At 32.8% G+C, this 16,363-nt stretch overlaps 2 protein-coding genes and 1 non-coding gene across 6 annotated transcripts in view; all 3 read left to right on the top strand.

The window, feature by feature from the left end:
• The first annotated feature begins 5,373 nt into the window (after positions 1 to 5,373).
• On the top strand, positions 5,374 to 5,445 carry Trnac-gca. Its single transcript has one exon. It is a non-coding gene; the product is annotated as a tRNA-Cys (tRNA).
• Positions 5,446 to 5,921: 476 nt separating this feature from the next.
• LOC122400610 (protein YIF1B) lies at positions 5,922 to 8,271 on the top strand. Its single transcript, XM_043402142.1, has 4 exons — positions 5,922 to 6,138; positions 6,475 to 6,557; positions 6,636 to 6,968; positions 7,213 to 8,271. The coding sequence occupies exons 1-4, from the start codon at positions 6,108 to 6,110 to the stop codon at positions 7,741 to 7,743; spliced, it is 978 nt and encodes a 325-aa protein (XP_043258077.1). The 5' UTR covers positions 5,922 to 6,107; the 3' UTR covers positions 7,744 to 8,271.
• A 1,524-nt stretch (positions 8,272 to 9,795) lies between these two features.
• The window catches only part of LOC122400616 (phosphofurin acidic cluster sorting protein 2), a 99,383-nt gene continuing 92,815 nt past the window's right edge, over positions 9,796 to 16,363 (top strand). For all 4 annotated transcript variants that reach the window (XM_043402152.1, XM_043402150.1, XM_043402151.1 and 1 more), the window contains exon 1: positions 9,796 to 9,967. In XM_043402152.1, the coding sequence (XP_043258087.1) occupies positions 9,864 to 9,967 (104 nt within the window). In that variant the 5' untranslated portion in view covers positions 9,796 to 9,863. The remainder of the gene's footprint in view (positions 9,968 to 16,363) is intronic.

The raw sequence follows: 16,363 nt of genomic DNA, 5'->3' as shown, positions 1-16,363 counted from the left end.
TCATTCCTGTTACTACTTTGTCACTTAACTCGTCTGTAGTTTTAGTTAGTTTGTTTTCTTGGCTGGCTCATGTATGCATGTACCTGATGGTACATGATTGCACCATACATGCCAGCCATCCCTCCCCATAACTCGCGGTTATGATATACATAGAGTTGCGAATGTACAATAATCGCGTTTGCTTTTAGAGTTGCGAATTCTTATTTTTCGCGTTGCCTTTTCAGGGTAGTGTTGCGACTTAACACGATACGCGATTGTTTTCCATGCAAACCTAGGTACTGAATGTTTGCTTAAAAATAGCGTTGCGACTGATTAATAAACGCGTTGCTCGTAGAGTTGCGAATAACTATTTTTCGCGTTTGCTTTTCAGGGTAGTGTTGCGAATAATCACGATTCGCGTTGCTTTTTTACTCTTTTATACATATAATGAATATCAACCGCGTTTGCAATTTTCATATTATAAATTAGTGTTGCGATCTTGATTTATCGTGCGATTTTTTCTTTAGCGTTGCGATACTTTCAATGCCCAAATTCTACCCTAACTGTAGTAATAGAAGTAGTTAGTTTGTGGCCAGTACATGTGAACTCACATGTACCATCACACCCTGATTCAAGTTAGAGTTGCAAATAATACAATGTTCGCGTTTGATCGTAGAGTTGCGAACAAATATTTATCGCGTTGATATGTCAGTGTTGCGAATAAATACGATACGCGATTGTCTTTGTGCAAACCTAGGAACCGGACGTTTGCTTTAGAAATAGCGTTTCGAATTACAATTAGTAAACGCGATTGCTATTAGAGTAGCGAATTACTATTTTTCGCGTTTGCTTTCAGGGTAATGTTGCGAATAATTACCATTCGCGATTGCTTTTATTGCTATAAATCGCGTTTGGTATTTTTATATTATAAATTAGCGTTGCGATTGTTGATTTATCGCGTTGTTTCTCCCGTAGTATTGCGATGAATAAAATGTCTAACTTCATCCCAACATGTGCCACTCTATTGTAGTTTGAAGTAGCTTGAAGTAGTTAGTTTATTTCGTGCATGTATGTTTGTAGCTACAACCGAAGACGCCAGCACCTGGTCCATTATTTTTGGGCAAAACGCGATTTGCATTAGCGTTGCGAAACATAAATATATTTCCATTAAAGATAGAGTCGCGAAAAATATACAATGATCGTGTTTGCATGTAGAGTTGCGAATTCCTATTTTTCGCGTTTCCTTTTCAGGATAGTGTTGCGAATTCCATACGCGATTGCTGTTATTGTTATTTAAGAATAGCGTTGCGAATGAATTGATCGGTTTTCTCTTAGCGTTGCGAATCACTATTTTTCGCGTTTGCTTTTCAGGGTAGTGTTGCGAGCAATCACCATTCGCGGTTGCTTTTGTGGTTATAAATCGCGTTTGGAATTTTTATACTATAAATTAGAGTTGCGATCTTGATTTATCGAGTTTTTATTAATTAGTTTTGCGATTCAATGCCCAAAATATGACGCTGGCCACTGCTTCAGGATCATCACGACTCAGCTGTACTTAAAGAAAGCCTCGAATGGCTCAACTTTCTTATTAAAATTAGTGTTGCGTGTTATTTAATATGGGTGCACGCGATTTAATTAATAAAGTAACCCTGTATGGTTAATTTTTCGAATAATAAGCACTCCTCGCGACTTTTGTATTTTGTAAATTAGCGTTGCGAAAGAATGGTCCACTCACGGTTTGCTATTTGAATTTACAAGTGGACAATTTATTCTATGTGAAATATATCTTTTTTTATATATTTGTCAATAGAAATATTACTTGAAAGTGCTGTTGTATACAAATGTTTCATCCTTCATAACGTGTAAAACTTTGTATTTTTTATGAACTCATAATTTTCATGTATTCATACATTTTTATCACAGATTTGTGATGTATTTTAAAATGCTATATTTTTTATTAAATTGATCGTAGATTGAATTTGCGATTTCAATGTGCAATGTATGTCACTAATTATTCATTGTTAGAGTTGTTAATTTTTACGGGATATAGTGACTTTTACGACTGCAATATTTCTTTATAAATAGTGGATTTTTTTATAAATATTCGAAATTCTTTGCAAAAATCAAAGTTTGTCCGCGATCGTTGTTTAAATCGATGAAAAATAAAATACTTGCATCAAAAGGGTATGCAAAATTGCAATTTAATATTTCATATTGAGAGTTCATTTCCGCGTAGAATCGATATCCGTGTTCGTTATTGCTTTTTCTGTACGAACCTAACTTAGTATTCAATACAGTAAAATATAATTATTGCAATTTACAAGCTTTGCAATTTTTTCAAGTTTCTTCAAAATTGTTATCTTCATCGTGTAATATTTAAAGTATATATTCTTGTAAATATTTATTACTATATCAAGAATGAAATTTAATTCACGTATGTAATAAAAAGAAAATTCTTTGATTGCTCAATTTTGTAACCGTCAATTTTATTTGAGAAACGAAACGATAAATAAAATCTACGGGAACGAATAAATAAAATTTTCAATCAATTTAGTATTCATCTTAACAATGAAATGAATTTAACTTTTCATTCAACTTCGATCACGTGATATTTATGTTTCTAAATTTTATAATATCAATTTTGCAACGATCGATGAACATGAGTCTTGACAGTACATAATTGTTCTTTTTTGTGTCCACTAATACATTTTCATTCCAGCAACTAATCCTTTGAAAAAGTTCTTTTTACAGAATATATAAACATAGAAGAATGGAATTGAAAAGGGTAAATGGAGACTCCATATGTTAAAAGTTACAAGATACAAGATTCGAATTTCATTGTTTCTTAGGGAAGTACCTATCTCATACAGTTTTATTTATTGTCTGAATTTATGTTTCAGGAAAACATCGTGGGATTAATGAAAACACCAAGAAGAATATCCTCTCATGTTTCTTTGTTTTATGTGAATTATATTTATTGTATATGAGTGTATGTTTCAGGAAAACATCATGGGATTAACGAAGACACCAAGAAGAATATCTTCTCATGTTTCTTTGTTTTATGTGAATTATATTTATTGTATATGAGTGTATGTTTCAGGAAAACATCGTGGGATTAATGAAAACACCAAGAAGAAAACATCCTCTCGTATTTTTTTGTTTTATGTGAATTATATTTATTGTATATGAGTGTATGTTTCAGGAAAACATCGTGGGATTAACGAAGACACCAAGAAGAAAACGTCACATTTCTTCATGTTTCTACAAATTGCGTTAGAATTAAGTATAAATGTATATAGATTATAAGATAAATAAGCGAATTCCTGCGCCTATGTTAAGTACTACCGAAACCCAAAAGTCCACATTTAAATAAAAATGATTAATATTAAGATACATATAAATATTCCACAAGACAAGGTTCATACGTGCAATTGCACATTACTTCGTTCTTCAGTGTCTTATTAGACACTATCAAAATACAACGTTGATTAGAGTAGAAACAATTGATATTAAATCACATATTGGTATTCTAATACCAATTGGTCGTCAGAGTTCGTACGTGCAGTTGCACATTACTTCGTACTTCAGTGTCTTATTAGACACTATCGAAATACAACGTCGATTAGAGTGGAAACAATTGATATTATATCACATATTGGTATTCTAATACCAGTTGGTCGTCAGAGTTCGTACGTGCAGTTGCACATTTTTATTTCGTTTCTGGATAACATGTCATCTCACATGTATCCACAATTTGTTAGATTGGTGGTCTTTCTTCTGAGAACTATTAGTTTGTTGTTAGTTTCTATCAACGGTCGAATTTTGATCGCTTTTCTCGTAGGAGAAAATCTCCAAAGGTGTTTGTTAGGATTCCTCGCCAAAGGAGGGTGGTTGGGGCGAGGCTGGGGCGGGTCTCCATTCGCAGCAACCTCCACGTGGTGAGACCTGGGTCATTATTATTTAGTATGTAATTAATTTTATCGCTTGTTACCGCATACTATAATCATTAATTACATAGCAAATAATATGAGCTAATGGCTGCGATCTTCTTCTAATAGTTTCGCATACGTTTTTCAGAAACTATTCCATTTGTCGTAACAATTGCAAAGATATTTCATTGTGTGCCAAGTTCCCACAAAAATTCAGATACACTCGTCGAATACAGATCGATTTAGGTTTGGATCACTTTCAAATAAGTACTTTCGGTATACGTAGTTTTATTTCTCTCCATGAATGACGTTGAAAAAGTATTAAATAACATTTCCGTACAGCGTCAAACAAATTTATTAAAAATGAAAAACGAATTTTTAAGAAAAATCGACAGGGGGTAGGTGCCTAAAAAAAAAATTTCAAATCGTTCTGAAAAAATTATTTCCAATTGCAGGAGTCAATTACAATCATTTTTGGTGAATAGACATACCCTCGAAATCCTACGCACTTTTGAGAAAAAAATTCGAGTAAGTGCTGAAATTTTTGGGCGAAATTGAAAAGTTTCAAATCGTTCTGGAAAAATTATTTTCGATTGTGGGGGTAAATTAGAATCATTTTTGGTAACAAACATATCCTTGAATTCCTACGCATTTTCGAGAAAAAAATTCTTGTAGAAGTTACCCTAAATAGGAATCGCGATTGTAAAAGAAGTATATGAACACGAGGTATATGAATACACCTTTCACTTTATGGACCTTGATGACTCAATCTGACTGCCATATCGAATTATTTTTTAAATAAATGATGTATTACAATTTAAAATAAAAAATAGAGGATTTTCGGTGTAGTTGTCAATGAAGCACATCCTTTCGTATTTTAGTAATCTTGAAATCTTTAAATAATCTTAATCGATTGGTTACTCCAATGAAATTAATCGATTGATGCTTAATTCTGGGCCATACAGCTTTCATTCCGTTAAAAAATACTAAAATTTATGTAATTTCATTTTCTGTCTTACTTCCTCTTGTGTTTATTTCTAAATCTGTTGGTAACGTTGCGAGTGACACGAAAATGGTAATGGGGCTCTAGAGCCCCAGAAAAATGGGGCGAAAAAATACATTGGGTGAAAGGTATACGAGTATACCTCGTCTGAGATATCAATAGAAAAAGTATTCCGAAATAGTAGTGAACCCTATTAGATACATATTGAGTTCGTGTATAATATATCGTGTAATATATAGCTATAATTCTATTTATTGTTATTGTTATATGACATACTGTTGTATAAGTTAAAGTATAGCATTCAGAATTTAATAAACTATGTTACTTTTAAGGAAAATATATATACATTATATATTTTTTTGCATTTACGAAATTTGTATGACAAATAATTTTATATATAAATAGAAAGATAAATAGTCTTGATTGCATTTAAATTAAAATTATCAAAACAGTCTGTCAATTGGGGGTATAGCTCAGTGGTAGAGCATTCGACTGCAGATCGAGAGGTCCCCGGTTCAAACCCGGGTGCCCCCTGATTTATTTTTTTTCCCCCCACTAATAATAGGTATTTTAATATTAACATAAATAAAGTAATGCATAAATGTATTTTTATGTTGTATCGCATAATAAAAAACATTATAGCATCGTATATGTACTTCTTATTAAAATGTTATGTACGTACTACTAGTATTTACTATAATTTCATTATTATCCAACAAAATTAATTCTTTTATTTACTTTTAAAAGTGTTACATACGCTCTAATGTTATTATTACTTAAATTAATCAATATTTATGATATCAAAGGGTAAATTTTTAATTCGATACGATTCAATTTAATTGCCAACTTAACTAATCGGCTTGGAATGCTTTCTAACAAAAGCTTTAAAGGTATTAACATTTTTTAAGAGTATATGTATGTATTGAGTTGAATATTAAAATCGTGAAATATGAATAAATGACTACATGGACTGCAGTAATGTAAGAAGTGCATTTGTTCAAGATGACAGAATCACGATGTGTTGGGAGTGGGAAATTCCGCAGTGACTGACGGGGTATGGCGACGTGTAACATGAACTGTTTTACTGTTTTCGATTTCCGGTGCCCAAATAATTAAATCTAAACCCGCAAGCAATAAATATTTCGTTATATCTGGTGTATTTTTACAAGCAGTACGGCAAATTCAATTGTACAATCATGAATTACAATCATTCAAGTGCACGTCGAGGTGAGTTTGTTGAATCTTGAATGTATGACGTTATCAGAATGTTTTTTTTCTTCATAATATTTTGTGATGTAGATGCGTTGTTTCCATTAGTTAGTATTTACAGAAAATAATAATCTTCTACAGAATATGGGGGTCATAACAGTGTAAAGTATGGTATAGATTAACGTAGGAAGGTTAGGATTTGTATGCCTTTTTTATTTAGTAAATGGTGACATTCATTTATATGTTACAATAGTCTCATATTTGACATTTAAGTTTTAAATTCAGTATTATTGCGCCAATTAATCGTATAATGTTTTTTGTATAATTAATTTAAATAATAAACATTTCTAATAGGAAAACCAAAAAGGATATTAGATCCGAATGCTGGTTTAGCTACGTCATTTATGCCGCAGAATCCATATATGTACGATCAACAGGTAAATTTAAAGAAAGATAAGTAATATAAAAGTATTTTATTATAGAATATATAAAATTATACTTTTAATCTTTTAAAGCAAGTTCCTATGAACAATGGTATGGTACCTGAGTATGGTTTCAATGTACCAGAACAACCCCCGCCAGCGTATGGATTCAGTCCATCTCCAATACCAAATTACCCACCTAGCGAAAATTATGGAGAAAATTATTCGCCACAATTTACAACACAATTATTAACGCAACCAGTAATTACAAATATGGCTGTACAATATGGAAATGCTTTGGTAGGGACTGGGAAACAGCAATTTGAAAGATTTGTGCCAATTACAGCTTTAAGATACTATTTTGCTGTCGACACAGACTATGTTTTTACAAAACTAGCCTTGTTGTTCTTCCCGTTTTCTCACAAAGTAAGTATTACATAAGATGTAGCAAATATGTGGTACAACTGGTAAGAGAACGATTTTTTGTGCAAAATTAAAACCGATAACGTGAAATAAAATTTGTACGCGCGAAGCTTCATTTCCATATTAGTTTTATACATAGAATTATCGTCTTGCCAATCGTACCATCTGTTTTACCGTACCCTGCAGATGCGATACTTAACAATCTATGTGTCTTTGAGTAGATATAAATGATTGATATTTTTAATAGGACTGGTCTCTGAAATATGAACAGGGTGTACCATTGCAACCACGTTACGAGAAAAATGCGCCTGATATGTATATACCAACAATGGCGTTTTTAACATACATAGTATTGACTGGATTAGTTTTAGGGATTTCTGAACGCTTTAATATAGAGGAATTAGGTATTGGAGCTAGTTCTGCTCTCGCATGGGGCATTATGGAACTGGTAGTGCACACTGTAACTCTCTATGTAATGAATCTTGAAACGAGTCTTTCAACATTCGATTTATTGTCTTATTGTAGCTACAAATACGTTGGAATTAACGCGGCTCTTCTAGGTGCATTAGTATTTCGAAAACTTGGTTATTACACAGTTTTGCTATACTTTAGCGGATCTTTAGCTTTTTTCCTTACGCGGTCGTTAAAATTGAGGGTTATACCACAGAATCATAGTTCTTATACAGCTTATGATAACAAAAGGAGACTCTATTTTATATTGTTCGTAGCAGGAATTCAGCCGGTCTTCATGTGGTGGTTATCATATCACTTAATTTAATCGGTAACCACGTAAAACAACTGGAAGTATGTTTTGAAAACGTATATCCATGTGATTATTCATGTATCTTATTATCATTTACGCATTTTTCTAATAAAAACATTCATTAAAAGAATTTCTACTAATTAAGCGACCCTACTATTTGTAATATACGCTGAAAAGTAAAATGTATATTAGTTCTGTATTTATGAAAAAGAAACGTGAAAAATCATTGGTAATTGGTTTTTGAAACTAGTACATTTTTTAACCCTTAAGTAGATGCACGGGAGTTTGTAAAGCTTCCAATTTGTTTCTTTCTATTTAAATTATAAATAAATAGTACTTTTGTCATACTTTTTTTATGTAAATAGTGTGAGTTTTTTAAAATTGGAGTAAAAAATAACCAACATTAGCAAATAGCATATAATATACTCCAGTAAGTGTTTTCTAAAAAGCCTCTGTGTGTATATACTTAAGGGTTAAATAAATTTGTCTAAGGGTCAGGCTTGTTTGTTTTTATTTAATGTAAACAAAATTAATTTATTCAGTTGGTGCATATGAAATATTTTCTGTAATTTCAACTTTATGATATGATGACATGAATTAAAACATCTTTAAGTTTTAATTGTTCTTTATTGTTTTGTAAAGGAAGAATTTTCCTTTAGAAACTTAAACTAAGTTTCACATTTGAAAAAGGTTTTGTTAATATAAGATGTGGATCATATACTATTGAAAATTAAATCAAAAACAAGGTCACTGTTTGGCAAAAGTTAAGGAAAGTAGATCAATAAGCAGATGTCACACAAGTTCTTGCATGATATAACAAAAATTTAGAGTTTTTCTTCTCTTAATTTTTGCCAAAAGATCTTCGTTTCTGTGAGTATTTGAATTATTTTCGACAACATAAATTGTTTCGAAATAAATCGATAAACGCAGAATTCAAGTTTTGATTTTGTTCAAATTGCAATGAAATTAATAGATTCTTGGTAAAAGTTTTCGATTAAATACAGGAATTTTTACATTTTTGAAGGTTAATTGCATAAACTGACCGTTCACGTTCATCAACTCGATAAAACAATTTACGACAGTGGTTCTTAACCTTTTTTTTTATACCACGTTCCTCAGAATATCGAAAATCCTGATTGCTCAAATATAATACACCAAACAGGATAATGAGAAACTTACAAACAACATCCGAATCCCTGAGATTTTTTTAGTTTCAATTCTAGTAAATTTTTGGTTCTAAGATTTACCAGTTTATCCTTGGCTAAGTTTGCATCTTCGTTGCAGCGTGTATTAGACAGGAAAGGATTATGGATCCACGTTCATTTTAACGTCATCAAGATAAAAATAATTGTTATAGAAGTTCTGTAGTGTTTCCAAGTATTTGCAAAATTTGTTTCATAAATAGATATTGTTAGAGAATTTTTTATTTCAATTTCGATTAGCATTTGAATGTTTTCAAAGGTATGAACCCCTACGTTTCTCTTCTACATATATGTATTAGGAGCTTAGCTAAAAAAGTTCGTAATTTCTCTGAACAAGATATATGATAAATTCAGGACATTGAATAGAAAAATTCATTTTAGTCTAACAGTTATAAAGCATCAACAAGTTAAAGTTGATATTTTTAGATATAATGTATATAACGAAAATAACTATTACAAATTTTTTGTGTGCTGGTTCATAACCCTCGGATATCTACTTATCTATGACCCCTTTTTTTTGTAACGAACGTTTATTGCGCCAAGAAAACAATTATAAATATATATACAAAGGGGTACAATAAACCTAAACGTACAAACGGCTATCTTATAACTAGGATTACAATTTAGACTAATGGCTCAACATAGAGCTGTGATCCCCATGAGGTCCATGGACCACAGGTTAAGAACCACTGCTTTATGGTAAACGTTACCGATCGAACCGTCGTTCTTCGAACGAAATTTCATAACAGGTACATAAACCAACCACGTTTAATTCGCGCGCCGGCCGAAAGGTGTCTACGTACTTTTCCGTAACTCTTCGTTGGATCGTAAAAGTGTCGTTCGTATGGCGCCACGAGCGGGCTTAGTCAGTCAGCCGCGAGACGCGGTGAACTGGAGGTGTGGTGAGTGTTTCTGTGGGCCGACGGGCCAAAAATGGCGGAGCGTACGAAGACGACAGCCCCGGCCAACCGGCCCGTTCCCATGAAGCTGTTTGCCACTTGGGAAGTGGATCGTACAGCGCCGAACTGCATACCCAGGTAATCAATAATCCGCTCTCGATTTTCGTACGGTTTTCGTTTTTTACGCGACAATCGTGTCATTATCCCGTGTCACAGTGGACGGCAGGGACTCGGCGGGCATTCACACGCCCTTTTTTTCCAGGATCACTTGCATTTTTCGATTCGCACCCTTGACTCAAGGGCGCCTGTCTTCGCGTACCGTTTCGATCTCGCGCCGGATCAACTTGTTTCTTTTCTAAGATAAGCGTCCTAGGTTATTCGGGTTGCGTGCCTGGTCGGGACTGCGTGGCGCGCTCTGTCTATCGTTGGATGCTAGCTGTCAATCGAACGTGACAGATCTTCAAACACGGATCGTAATCTCGATCTTCGTTCTCTCTTTGCTTCAATCGCACCTCGGTATCAGTCAATCGATGCTAATTCCCTGCAATTCTCTTTTATTCCGATCTGTTTACGTTCGCGATATTTAATGAGACGGGTAAATAAGACCGAGCCAAGTGCGAAGTAAAGAGAGAGTTAAGTTTCGGCCGGGTCCACCAATGCGAACCTCGGTAGAATCGTGCGGCGTTGCAGCGGCGGATGGTTAGGCGCGAATCAAACAAACGACAAGTTAAACAAACATCATTTCAGTGGTGCCCCGCGTAATACGTGAAAGTTTACGTTTCTGTTGAAAATGAGTATCGTCGCGATGTCACGGTGTTGTCTGTTTCTCTAGATACATTCGTTTTATCCAATTTCAAGTTTCGTTACTTAAATTTATGTTATATAGCGTTCCGTTTAATTGCGTTTCTTCTTCTGCGACGGAAGCTACGAATACGCTGAACGTAAACATTTCGTAAACGTTTTCACGAAAAAACCTTCGATGCACAGTTTCATGGCTGTTGTAATTTTGAAAATAATAAACAACTGATTAGAATTAGATGACTAGGCCGCTGTCAGCTGTCATCTTTTGGCGGACAGGTTATTAAATCTTCGTTCCTTTGAGCTGAAGTACGTTATTGGCAAATCGCAAATCTATTTCGGAAGTTAGTCGCGAATCGAATATCTGTAACAATTCCCTTTTGTTTGGGACCAGCGTTATCTTCGATCAGATTCGGTGCTCTAAAACCATTGATTCGCGGCAACGCTTTACAGTACTCTAATTCATTCCACGGGCAAACTGAAAGCGTAATTTAAATGAATTACCCTTGAAGTTTAACGTCGTTTAGATTAACACAGCTGCTTGGTCCATTTTAAAAGATATTTGATGCCTATGTGTTTCGATGAAGATATTCGATTAAGAACCAGATTTTTGTTACGTTTGAACGAGGACCATTAAATTTGATTAATAGCGTTTGAAACAAAGTTATTAGTTTAATATTTTACGATATCCAAGAATCTGTTCGTTTCCATTCGGAGATTATTTAATTCCTATTTAAAACAGAATTTTTTTGTTCTCTGGGCAAATATGTAAAATACCGTGTATTTACAAGGATTAATATTTACTCTTTCTTTTTTTGATCGTTTAACTTCAACAAAAAAATAATGGAAATGTGAAGTTTTCAAATTTATTCAGTTAAAATTACTTTTTGATTTCGTTTAAATTTCTTTTCCCTTCATATTTTGGATATTGCTGCGAGAATTTTATTTAAAAAATACAGTTTAGTTAGATTTCGAAGGAAGCCGCGTTTATTATTGCATGTAAAATTATTGAAGATACGAAATTTTCGTTTTTAGTGATTTTCTATTTTTGGGTGAAAATTATACGATAACAAGGACGATGTTTGTCTCTTGTTCAGTATTTCAGATGTCACGATATCCAATAAGTTTCAAATACAGGGTGTTCCGCCACCCATGGGAAAAATTTGAATGGGAGATTCTAGAGGCCAAAATGAGACGAAAATCAAGAATATCAATTTGTTGATTGAGGCATCGTTAAAAAATTATTAACGTTTAAAGTTGCGCCTGTAGATAGGCAATCTGCGTACAGCTGCGTGCGCACGATAGTGGTTCTCACTCAGCATGAGTTCGCAGATTGTCGTTCTACAGTCCAAACTATAAACGTTAATAACTCTTTAACGAAGCCTCAATCAACAAATTCGTATTCTTGATTTTCGCCTTATTTTGGCCCCTAGAATCTCCCATTAAAATTTTTCCCAGGGATGACCTATCTTCTGTCTTGTTAGTAAGGCCCCAAGATACAGTTTCAAGATGAATACAATTTTTAAACAATTTTGTAACAAACAATAGGAAGTCAATTAATCGTAGTATTTTTCAAAGCAGGTGATGCTATAGAACATTTTTAACAGTGTATATTATGGATAACTCAAACTAATAAAAAAATAAAAAATCTCTTCTTATTAATAGAAGGAATATATTTTTCTTGCATTGTTGTCATGCCCATCGCTTTGAAAAACGTTGTGTTGGAAGGTATTGTTATCAATGTGCGATATTTTTTTAAACACTCGGGCAATCGTAATTTTATCTGGCAATGTTTGCATTTTTTATTACCACATATTTACTGATAAACCAATTCGTGGCCTTTCAAAGATATCACAACTGAAAATAAAAAAATTTTCTATAACTACGATGGGTTACTATCAAGCATACAATTTTAACAGTTTTAATCACATTTAGTCAAATTGTTCTCAAATAATTATTACTACTGATATTACTACTATTAGTATTATTACTCATTTCTCTAGTGTTTTTCTTTGCATAGTAAAATTGTATACTAAACTTTATCGTCGGGATCTCTGTTGTCGTGGATTCTGTTTATCATTTTTATTTTCGTCAGCTACTCTATAATCTGAATTCCTTCTTATTATGTTTGGAAGAGTTATCTCGACCTGAACTGTCCTTCAAAAAATTGTCAACAACTTACCTGAACTGACCTCCATTAAGTCGTCAACGACTGATTTGATAAGTCTACATGTTTGTTTTTCGTTCCTATTGTCGATGGTCTAATTTGAAGCATCACAAATTTTCTTTTAAAAGTTTTACTTTAGAGATATGTATTTTCTAGGATTTCTTGGAAAATTGCTCGTGAGCAGATACTTCCATGAGATAGAATCTTGGCAGATTGCCTCATCAAATTCAGTTTAATGTTCTAGTAACGAAGAAGCTGTTTCCTATGGTCTATCAAGTGTTTGTAAATATTGTGTGTTCGGTCACCCGTGGGAAAAATTTTAATGAGAGATTCTAGAGGCCAAAATAAGACGAAAATCAAGAATACTAATTTGTTGATGGAGGCTTCGTTAAAAAGTTATTAACGTTTAAAGTTCCGTCCGTATCGAATTTTTTTCTCGTAAATGCGCAGGATTTCGGGGGTATGTCTATTCACCAAAAATGATTGTAATTGACCCACGCAACTGAAAATAATTTTTCCAGAACGATTTGAAATTTTTTTTTTTTCGCCTAATTAGATTTTCGGCAAGGAATTTTTTTCTCGAAAGTGCGTAGGATTTCGGGGGTATCTGTAATGACCAAAAATGATTGTAATTGAGCCACGTAACCAAAAATAATTTTTTTTGTACGATTTGAAATTTTTGAATTTAATTGTTAATAACTTTTTAACGAAGTCTCCATCAACAAATTGGTGTTCTTGATTTTCGTCTTATTTTGGCTTCTAGAATCCCTCATTAAAATTTTTCTTAGGGGTGGTTGAACACCCTGTGTAAATACTATGCTGAATATGCGACGTAATATTCAAATTTAAATAAAGTTAATAAATCTAGAAAGGGATAAAATACGAATTGACTCCTTTTATTTTAAATCTGAATATTTCAGCAGACAAATGGTTTATATTAATTATACGAATTTATTGTCAACAAAAGTGATCGATCATGCATCCAAGGCGATTAATTAGCCGCGATATCGTAATACGTGTTATTACTTTTTGACAAGACAAATACAATGATGTAACGATTGTTAATTCCAGCGACTTAATTAAATTATTGATACAAAGCTTGGCTTAACGTTTCGTAACACGTATGAAACATTATGCTGTTCGTGATAAGCGAACTCGTAATAGATGTGGTCCACCTGTTGGTCGCCAACAGATGGTGGAGTTCGCTACCTAAACGAGCTAAATGAAACGATGAAACTTGCATTTGCTCGGGAATCTCGCCGTAAATCGCCGCGGTTCCGCTAGAGAGACTCTGCCCATGCAACAAATGATGTATTTCGTAAAAGATTCGCAAAATCATGCGTTCGACGTTGCATGTAAGGCCGTTTTTCTATTTAAGGAAAGCTAGAAGCGGGAACACCACGATTGAATAGTCTCCTGGAAAAATGGGCCCGCAAAACAAAATGACGAATCGAGTAAATTGCGTTGGAATTTTTAGTTCTAGTTATGCACCGTGTGCTGATCGATCATAGTGTCCCTTTTTTATTTTTACAAATAATAAAATGTAGAGGTTAGGTAACACTATAGGATTGAAACTATATTTTTTTTTTTTAATGAAATTAAGCTCTTAATTCTGTGGGCAGATGGAATAATTTTATTTGTCACTTTTTATGACATGTTAAATGAATTCTTGCAGTGCAAAGGGTTAATTAACTTTCACTGAATTAAGTAATTATTAAACTTAAATATATGTGGAATATTACATTATATAAATATTTCTCATAATTTTACTCCACGATTCATGAACACCCATCGACTCTCGTATTATCCGAGTTTTCAGTTATCCCTGGTAGGTTCACATTATCTCGGATAATCGAGACTACTGTGCATACGTTTCTGCGTATACAGCAATGCTTGGATAACTGCGAGTAATTTTCGATTGGATAAGTGGACGGTAGTCATTCTCGCTACTGAGAGGGAATTTTCCTTGATACACCAGGAAGCTCGATATTTAGCGCGTAGATTCGAATATCGGTGAGATAATACATAGTGCATAATGCAAAAATGAAACTTTTTTATTTTTGCTTCTTTCTTAATGAAACTTTTACCAATGTATTTGTGAGAGTTTTCCGATTAAAATAAGACCAAACACGATATAATTTGTTTTTAACCAACTTCTAATAAACCACAAAATCGTATTAAATACGCATTTATTAAATATGCTAATATAATTCAAGTTATATCGTGTTTGGTCTTATTTTAATCAAAAAAAACCTCACAAATATGTTAGTAAGGGTCCCGTTAACAAAAAATAAAAAATGACTAAGATTCGCATTGTGTTATCCTAATTAACCCCTAAAAATGTAGCAATAAATGAGAAAATTATTCTTACTAAATTTTAAAGCGATTAAACAGTTATTGACTATTTTGTAAACAACAGTAGAATTTTTCAGATTTATAATAATAATATTTATGTGTAACATCTTATTTTAATCAAAAAAATCTCACAAATATATTAGTAAAGGTCCCATTAACAAAAAATAAATAACTTTCACAATGTGTTATTCTCGTTTATCGAGAGGAAAGTTATTCCTAATATCAATGTTTTCTCTGACTAAAAACGATTCCAGTCTCTTTTTGTTTACTTGCATCTGTGAAGCATTTGTAACACACGTATCAATTTAAATAAATGTTCGATTGGATAAGTGGACGGTAGTCATCCTCGCTACCGAGAGGGCATTTTCCTTGATACATCAGGAAGCTCAATATTTAGCGCGTAGATTCGAATATCGGTGAGATAATACATAGTGCATAATGCAAAAATGAAACTTTTTTATTTTTGCTTCTTTCTTAATGAAACTTTTACCAATGTATTTGTGAGAGTTTTCCGATTAAAATGAGACCAAACACGATATAATTTGTTTTTAACCAACTTCTAATAAACCACAAAATCGTGTTAAATACGATTAAATACGCACTTTACGCAAGTTATATCATGTTCTTATTTTAATCAAAAAAATCTCATGAATATATTAGTAAACTACGAAGCTTAACCTCGAATGGACCGCGTAGTGTAACCTGATCTGGGCTTGAATATCAGCGAGACAATAGTACATAATGCAAAGAAGAAACTTTTTTATTTTTGCTTTTATTTAAATAAAACTTTTACCAATGTATTTGTCAGAGTCTTTCGATTAAAACAAGACCAAGCACGATGTAATTTGTTTGGAACCAACTTCTAATAAAGCATAAAATCGTGTTAAATACGATTAAATACGCATTCATTAAATATGCAGATATGATGCAAGTTATATCGTGTTTGGTCTTATTTTAATCAAAAAAACCTCACAAATATGTTAGTAAGGGTCCCGTTAACAAAAAATAAAAAATGACTAAGATTCGCATTGTGTTATCCTAATTAACCCCTAAAAATGTAGCAATAAATGAGAAAATTATTCTTACTAAATTTTAAAGCGATTAAACAGTTATTGACTATTTTGTAAACAACAGTAGAATTTTTCAGATTTATAATAATAATATTTATGTGTAACATCTTATTTTAATCAAAAAAATCTCACAAATATATTAGT

The sequence above is a fragment of the Colletes gigas genome, unplaced genomic scaffold, assembly GCF_013123115.1.
Source record: "Colletes gigas isolate AHSC1104 unplaced genomic scaffold, ASM1312311v1 Colletes_gigas_Sc00019, whole genome shotgun sequence".
NCBI lineage: Eukaryota > Metazoa > Arthropoda > Insecta > Hymenoptera > Colletidae > Colletes > Colletes gigas.
This window is presented reverse-complemented; position numbering and strand designations above follow the sequence as displayed.